Below are 8,514 nucleotides of genomic sequence, written 5' to 3'. Positions count from 1 at the left end.
TCTTAAGGAGACGGTTGCTACTATTGTGGGAACTCCCCCTAAGAATCCACCTTCAGAAGATTGAATGTAAATACTTCTTCAGTTGGGCATGTAGGGGCTTATTCCTCAGGGCCTAGAGAGGAAAGTAATGAAAATGGATATTGAGCAGGATTACTGGCATCCTCCCCCTCAGGGTTTTTTGAAATACAACATTGATGGGACTTTGAAAGGCAACCTTGGTACTGGTGGCTTTGGAGGGGCGTTAAGGGATGAAAACATAAGTATTCTTTTCATCTTCCATTGCCATTTAGGAAGAGCCACTAACAATATGGTGGAATTAATGGCTCTAGAGCAATGCTTAGAATTCCTGGAGCAGGATAATCACCAAAATGTGATTGTCGAAGCTGATTTTGAGTTAGTCATTAACTCGGTCAAGAGAATGAGATGTGGCGTGGAGCCGGAAAAAGTCTTAAAACAATGGAGGCTGCTCCAGGTCTTTCAACGGATTCAACTTCATCTCCTGTGCCTTTGTACAGTAAGTTTTAACCATGTGCAAAGAATGGCCAATAAATTGGCAAATATTCTGGCTAATCAAGGGGTGCTCTATACCAAAAGCAAGGTCGCACTGAGTTGGCAAGAGATGCCTCAGAATATACTAAATGTGCATTGTCACGACCAAGAGGATGAGGACAGGATGGTGTTTCAAAACAGAGCCACGGAAGTGGGGTCTAGATGATTTGGTTTCATTATGAAATGTTGTTTTTTTCTGCAGTGTGGTCTTTTGTGGGATGCAAGCCACTATCGGCCTCCGCAACCCTGGTAAGTAAAAACACAAATGTTTCAAGTGGCAGTTGCTCGATAGGCTCTGTTGCTCGGATGGTCGGCTGGATGGATGGATAATCATCTTACCGTGGTTCATGCACTGGCGTAGAGGGGATGGTGTGACCCCCAGTTGGACCCCAAATCCCTTTAGATTGGTCTCTTTTTCATGTTCGGGTCCGAATCTTCATTTAAAGGGTGTGCTTGTTTCCAGACTGAATTGAATCTCGTCCGTCGAATCTCTGTGGGAAGATCGTACAGTCTAAACAGTGTCGGTCTTTTGAGGGTATTGCAGTTTTGTTTGTAGGGCTCAGGGTTTCTGCCTTTAGCTCGGTGCCCTCGGCTTTAAGAGGATAGTTTTTCCTTGGCCCACAGTTCCTCGCAGACTATTGTATTCTATATAATTTGTTTTCGGATTTAATGAAAAAGAAGGTACGAATCTTGCTTCAGCAAAAAAAAAAATAATAAATAATTTTTAAGATATACATATGTATATTCAAATTTATTAATATGTTAAATTTAATACCAAATTTTATTTTCAAAACTTTATCTATCCATTTTTAAATTAATCAAATTAGAAGACAAACAACAACATTACATGTATACATTGAAACGGTCTAGAGTTGCAACGAAATTAGACTTCTAACACAAGGAAATAAGATAAATATTCATTCTTATGTTATTGGAAATATAAGAAAAATATTATGAATGAAATTTTGATATTTTGATATTTTATTTAAATATTACACTCTGTTATGATTATATATATATATATATATATATATATGACATATATGACTTGAGGGTGTACTGAATAAATAAATTTTTTTATCTATATTAAATAAAAATAAATGACAACAAAATTTAAATTTTAAAATACTTTTTTCATATGATTTGTTTTTATAATTCATTTATATATATATATATATATATATATATATATATATATAATAAAATTTGCTTTTCTAATAACTATGTTTATTTTTATATTTTATTAAAATATTATATTTCTATTATAATTATTTAAACATATATAAATTTACATAATTTAATTAAATTATATATATATATAAAATAAAATAAAATTGCTATATGATTTTTCAATAAAACTAGTTTGTATGGTTATTTAAAAAATTTCACAAGATAAAGCATGTTTAAATACACAATGTGCCTCTATCACTTAAAATCAAGTTTCATGTTTCTTTTATATATTTAATTTTTATATTTTATTCAAATATTACACTTCTAATATATATATATAAAAGAGATCAACAAAAATTTAAGTAACTTTGGGCTCATATTCTAGTAATGTTTCTAATTTATATAAAATTATTTTTCTTCATAATATTTTTAGTTTGTATTTGTTTATCTTTATATTCACAACTTTGATATGTTAATTTTTTATTTATGTTATACACATTAAAATTATATAAATTTATAGCATAAATAAATAATAGAGTTGCATGTCTCTCTTCATTTTTATTATATAAATAAAATATTAAAGAATATCAATTAATCTCTTAACTTTATAATAAATAAAATATCAAAGAATATCCATTAATCTCTTGACTTTTTGAAGATTACACGTGCTAAAAATATATAAAAATAAAATATTGTCGGGTGCATGAAACTTTTCATTTGAATTTTGATGGCGAGTGTGAAGTCCCCACATTACATGTAGACGCGGAGACGAGCTAGGGTTGCAATGCAATTAGACCGTCAACACAATTAAATAAGATAAAATTTGGATCTTATGTTATCAAAAATATATATAAAAAAAATATGGTCGGGTGCGTGAAACCTTTCGTTCGATTTTTTTTTTAAATGGCGGTTCCGTTTGGAATCTATCTGCTTTTCTTCTAGTATTCTCTCATTATCTGTGTGACGCTATTGGAACTTCCAGGCATGGGAGATTGTAGGGAACCGAAGCTGCTGCTTTCGCCTAGGTACGTACGTATTCCATGGGATGGAATTTGCTTATTTTATATATATATTTTATTTAGATAGGAATACCATATTTATGGTTTAAATAAAGAACTCATTTATTCTTATTATTAATGACAAAAATATAAAATATATTGAAAGAAGGGAAAAGTATTGAATACGTAAAAGTGTATCATACGTGCTTTCCTTTCCTCTGTTTATAAAATTATCCTTACAGGAATACTTACCTTTCCATGATATTATGAGAATAAATTATTTTTTTTGTTTGAAATTTATTTTTCGCAGTTTTAATACCTTTCCATGATATTATGAGAACAAATATATATATATATATATTTTATGCTCAGATTGAACCACTCTTAAATTCAGGATAAGAGCAGCTTATGTGAGTGCTATAAATAGCTGTAGACCTTCTCCCTTTCCAAACATAGGGTTCAGTGCTTAGTGCTTAGGAAGGGTGTGTGCGAGATGGCTTTTCATCATTTGTGTCAGTCTCTAGCTTTGCCTGCAACATTCACAGTCGCTGATGGAGGGCCTCCCGCAGCAACTGTTCTGTGTCTACTCTGGTCTTTCTTCATGATATGGTTTTTGCGCAAGAGAAGAACTAGTGCCACGCTGCCACCAGGACCCTATGCATGGCCCATCATAGGAAATCTCCACCAATTAGTACTGCCCGCTCACCGTTCTCTTAGAGGCCTTGCTGACAAATATGGTCCCATTCTCTTTCTGCGCTTAGGCTCCGTCCCTACCGTCGTCGTTTCTTCTTCTGAAACGGCCAAAGAGTTTCTCAAAACTCATGACTTGATTTTTGCCAGCCGACCCCCAACAGCCGCTGGGAGATTGATGTTTTCCAACTCTAAAGATGTGGTGTTCGCTCCGTATGGAGATCACTGGAGGCAAATGAGAAAAATATGCGTGTTAGAACTACTGACTGCCAAAAGAATCGAGTCCTTCAAGAGTGTGCGAGAGGAAGAGGTGTCTGCGATGATCTCTTCAATTTGGGAGGAGAGTGAGAAGGGAAAAATGGGCGTGAATGTGACCAAGGCCGTCTCCACTCTCACCTCCAATATTGTTTGGCGAATACTGGCGGGGAGGAAATTTTCTGACAATGATTTGGGTGGCGATTTCCAAGGGTTTAAAGGCCTGATGACAGAGTTGACAGCTACAGTGGGAGAGTTCAACATTGGGGACTTCATTCCGTATTTGGATTGGCTCGATTTGCAAGGTATCAAGCGCCGCATGAAGAAAATTCATAAAACATTCGATGAATTTGCGGAGAAAATAATAGACGACCATGTTAATGTGAATCGTCTCCCGAAAGAGAAAGAGGCCGTAGACGCAGAGCCTCATGTTCAAGACTTCGTGGATGTGCTGCTCCACATGGCTAAGGCCGACACCAAAATTACACGGGAAACCATCAAGGCTGTTGTGCTTGTATGCCTCGACCCTCATTCTTAGGCTGTTGTGCTTGTATGCCTCGACCCTCATTCTTAAACTTCAGTCATTCATCATTTCTTTTGCACTAATTGGATTTGTATTTGTGCAGGACTTGTTCGGCGCTGGCTTGGACAGAATATCAATTTCGTTAGAATGGGCAATGAGCGAGCTGCTCAGACATCCCCGTGCAATGAAAAAATTAAAAGAGGAAATCGAATCGGTCGTTGGCCAACACTGGAAAGTAAAGGAGTCCGATCTAGCAAACATGAAATACCTCCACTGTGTGGTGAAAGAGACTCTGCGACTATACCCAGCGGCGCCCTTAGCCATTCCTCATGAATCTGCCGAGACTGTGACAGTAGGAGGATACTTTATCCCTAAGAAAACAATGTTGATGGTGAATGTGTGGGCTATAGGAAGGGATCCTAAGGTGTGGGGGGCAGATGCTTCTGAATTCAAGCCAGAGAGATTCATGGTCGACGAACATGTCAATGTAACAGATCCATCCAATTTCAATATGATACCGTTCGGTGCAGGAAGGAGAGGATGCCCAGGAGCATCCATGGCTATTCCTACGGTTCAGCTTGCATTGGCTCAGTTGTTACACACTTTTGATTGGAGAGTGGACGGTGATCCGTCCCAGTTGGATATGACAGAAGCATGTGGATTGACCATTCCAAGGAAAGTGCCTCTCTCTGCTTTTCCAAAGTTGAGCAGCAGCTTTGCAATGTAATACCTGGGAGGATACAGGCGACGATGCCTTTTCTTCGTTTTTCTTAGTTGGTCATCGTTTCTCTGTTTCAATAATGGAGAAATCTCTAGAATAATCTCCTAATCAGTTTTCTGTCGTTAAAACTGTTATGTGTTGTTAAAAGTTAGACTTTGTTGGCCGCAGTTCCTATATTCTAAGAAACTGCTCAATCATAACATACTTTTATATATGTAATAGTTTCTTCTTGAATACAAGTAAGTGTTGTGGTGTAGTCGTCTCAGAAAGCCACTTTCTCACGAGTGATCTGCATCTTTTGTTCAATTCCAACGTGGCAATTTCTTTTTATGAGCAATAGTTTAGTTTTGCAGTATGGCAATTTCTTTAAAACTTGTTTTTTTAATATCATTTTTACTATTAAAACACTTATGTAGCTAAATAAATAGTGATGAGAATGAGCCTTTTTTTTCCTACAAAATAAATGGAAAAAGAAAAAACAAGAACGTCATTTTTATATGGTTTTTGTTTGAATTTGAGTTAGTTAAAAGATTCTCGGAAAAAATTTATCTATTCTATAAATAGTAAATGAAAAAAACAACAATTTTAATCATAAAACTATAAATAAATACAAATAAAAATTGTTTACTCACCTTAAACAAAGGTTATCTTTATCAAAATAAGGAAACTTATAAATAAATCTCAATTATTAACACATGTAAAGGAAAATCTATATACATAAATCTATATATTAAAAAAATGACATAGTACATTTAAGGAGAAATGATGTTATAAAAGATAAGATCAAAATACTCAATGCAAATATAAACAATTTTTGGTTCTCAATCCCACAAAACTTTATTCTATAAATGTTTGTATCCATAGAGCATATAATGCTTGTCTCACTCCATAATCTTATTTGTGAGTACAAAATGATTGAATGATTGGATAGGCATATCCATAATGCATTTTGCATGCAAAGGCATGGTGATGCAACTAAAATAAGACAAATTTGGAAACAAACAAATAAATATTTATTAGTATGAAATGTTAGTATTGAAAGAGAGCCATACAAAAGCTTAGATGGTCGCCAATTCCTCTTTTATAAAGGCTTATGCTTTTAGTATGGAAACATTTTGATCGACTGAAAACTAATAAAAGTTAAGATATATAATATTTGTTAACTCATATGAGAATGTTGCAGTGACTCATATCAATTCAAGCTTACGATATAGATAGATAACATCACACACACAGAAAATATAAAAAACAAGTTAAAATTTATGTTCTAAATAGAAAAATAATGTCGATTATAGTAAATAAATAAACAAATATGTTCTAAAGTAATTAGAAGTAAGAAAAGTATGTGAGTATGATGTTTAAATATTATAATTTGGTTATTGATAGAATATTTTAAGACTAATTAATATTGAGATATAATTAAAAATATGTTACTAATAAAATATCACTTTAGTTTTCTTCATAAAATGTCTGTATGTACATATTATGTAAAATATTTTAATGTCAATTGTATTTTACACTCTAAAAAAGTTTGCACATGAAGAAATTTGATCGTTCTCTGCTCGTGTTAGATTTGTACTTCAAATGGAAAAAAAATATGTATATATCATGAAAAAAATAAGTTTTTATGGTTAAAAAATTTATTTGGTCCTATATATACTCTACTTAACATTCAAAAATACAATTTAAACAATGAAAAATAACACATTTTATTTTCCACTCTAAAGAAGTATGCACATGAAGAAATTTCAACTCTCTCGGCTCATGTTAGATCCATACTTAAGATAGATTTATGCTCGTGTGTATTACAGGGAAGGGAAGAGATCTGTGTGGTTGTGGAAGAATATCAACAAACGTAACATGTCACATGGAAGAGATCTGTGTGGTTGTGGAAGAATATCAACAAACGTAACATGTCACATGGAAGAAATCCTTGTAATTGTGAAAAAATATCAACAAACATAGTCAAACCATACAAACGGTTATATTAACTAACCATTTTCTAAATTTCATTTATTATTTTTATCAATTTTTTTATTTTTTACATTCCTTATTTATTAATAATATGATGGTTTCACAAACATGATTTAATCATTTGATTTATCCTAGATAAAAAGAAAATTATTCTCTCAATAGATTGGATGTCTAAAAATCCCATCACATAATTATAAAATTCTACAAAATTTAAGCTTTATAAATTAATTATTTTATTTAAACTTATTAGAAAATGAATTATAAAAAGTTATTTTTCATTATAGTAACTACTACTAAGTTTGCATTTTTACACTTACATGTTAAGCATTGAAGAAAACATCAAGTTATGTATATTTATTTCCATCTTGATCCTATTCTTGTTTTATGAAAATTCTTGCTTAAATTAAAGTCTGTAGGAACTAAATGTAAATATTTAAAAATCATTGTATAAAAAATCATTGTATAAATATTTAAAAATCATGGCATAAATATTGCAACTACATCCATAAATTATGGCAAAAAAATAAGGAGTTACCATATAGCTCAAAAATTTCAAGAAGATCTTCAAAATTGTGGTCAATGGAATATTTGGAAAAAAAAAACAATAATATTAAAAAATAAATATTTGTTTATCAAATATTATAATTTAAATCCGTGAATATTAAAGTAATAATAACAAACATACAACTTATTATTAAAATGCAAAAACTAATAATAAATCAAAAATTTTAATTACAAATTCATTCTAAAATAAAATAATTTAAATTCCACATTTAATCCAAATGTCCATCGCTTAGTCGTTTCATTACAACTGACTGCTAAAAAAAATAGTTCGGAAAAATCAAAAAAGGCGGTAAGCATTCCATAAATATTTTTTAAAATTAGTGCGCTATCTCCTCTTCCATGCCATTTCCATTACTACCTACTGACTCCGTTTTTTGAAGACGTTTGTTAATGCTCAATAGAATATCATGAAGTTGTACACCTAGGAATCACATATTTGCACTATACATTGTTAGAGATCTATAATGGGTGGTTGCTTCATGTTCTATGCTTATCTATCTAAGCTTTTACCTGAGCATCTTTAGAATTTTATTGTAATGGCTCCATGTAAAAAAAAAATTGAAAATGATTATAATTCTTAGCATAAGTTATATCTACTAATTGTAATTGACTTATGATAAGTAATATTGATTAACTATAATGAGCACATAATTAATTGTCATTACCATATAAATGGTATGACATGATAACGGCCGAATGTTTAACAACCATTGAAAATTAGTAAATGGGACTCATGATTTCAAGGCTTCCATTTCAACTTCAAAGTCGACTATCCTAACCATACATCAACCCTCATATTACATACGAAGTATTATCATTAATAATCTCAAGGTTGATCTGTTGCGAGATGGTACAAACTTTATGGTGGAGTTTTAATGTAAGAAGGCAACTTGCCAGGACGAAGGGACGGTCATCTCTCGAGGCTTCTCTGTGGAGGACAACTGTCTCCTAGTTGTTGCATGGTTTGTAGCCCATCGAGGGCTCTCCTCGCTGCATTGCATCGGACGGTGGAGGTTGCTGCTAGTGGTATTATGCTTGGTCGGGGTTGGGAAGGGTCTTTACTATTGTGT

General features: G+C 32.6%; 1 protein-coding gene across 1 annotated transcript; it reads left to right on the top strand.

Moving 5' to 3' along the window:
* Positions 1 to 3,128: 3,128 nt before the first annotated feature.
* On the top strand, positions 3,129 to 5,173 carry LOC149252195 (cytochrome P450 750A1-like). The gene is made up of 2 exons (XM_089456622.1): positions 3,129 to 4,176; positions 4,289 to 5,173. Exons 1-2 carry the CDS (start codon positions 3,211 to 3,213, stop codon positions 4,910 to 4,912), a joined length of 1,590 nt encoding a protein of 529 aa, XP_089312748.1. The 5' UTR covers positions 3,129 to 3,210; the 3' UTR covers positions 4,913 to 5,173.
* The last annotated feature ends 3,341 nt before the right edge of the window (positions 5,174 to 8,514 follow it).

Source organism: Pinus tabuliformis, chromosome 7, assembly GCF_031772625.1.
Source record: "Pinus tabuliformis cultivar Carrire ecotype Pingquan chromosome 7, CPIR1, whole genome shotgun sequence".
Lineage (NCBI taxonomy): Eukaryota > Viridiplantae > Streptophyta > Pinopsida > Pinales > Pinaceae > Pinus > Pinus tabuliformis.
Note: the sequence above shows the minus strand (reverse complement) of the source record. Positions and strands in the feature narration are given on the sequence as shown.

Coding starts and splice junctions, on each gene's coding strand:
- LOC149252195 (XM_089456622.1), top strand. CDS start 3,211: ATGGCTTTTCATCATTTGTGTCAGTCTCTAGCTTTGCCTGCAACATTC. Junction 4,177..4,288: donor CCATCAAGGCTGTTGTGCTT/GTATGCCTCGAC, acceptor GTATTTGTGCAG/GACTTGTTCGGCGCTGGCTT.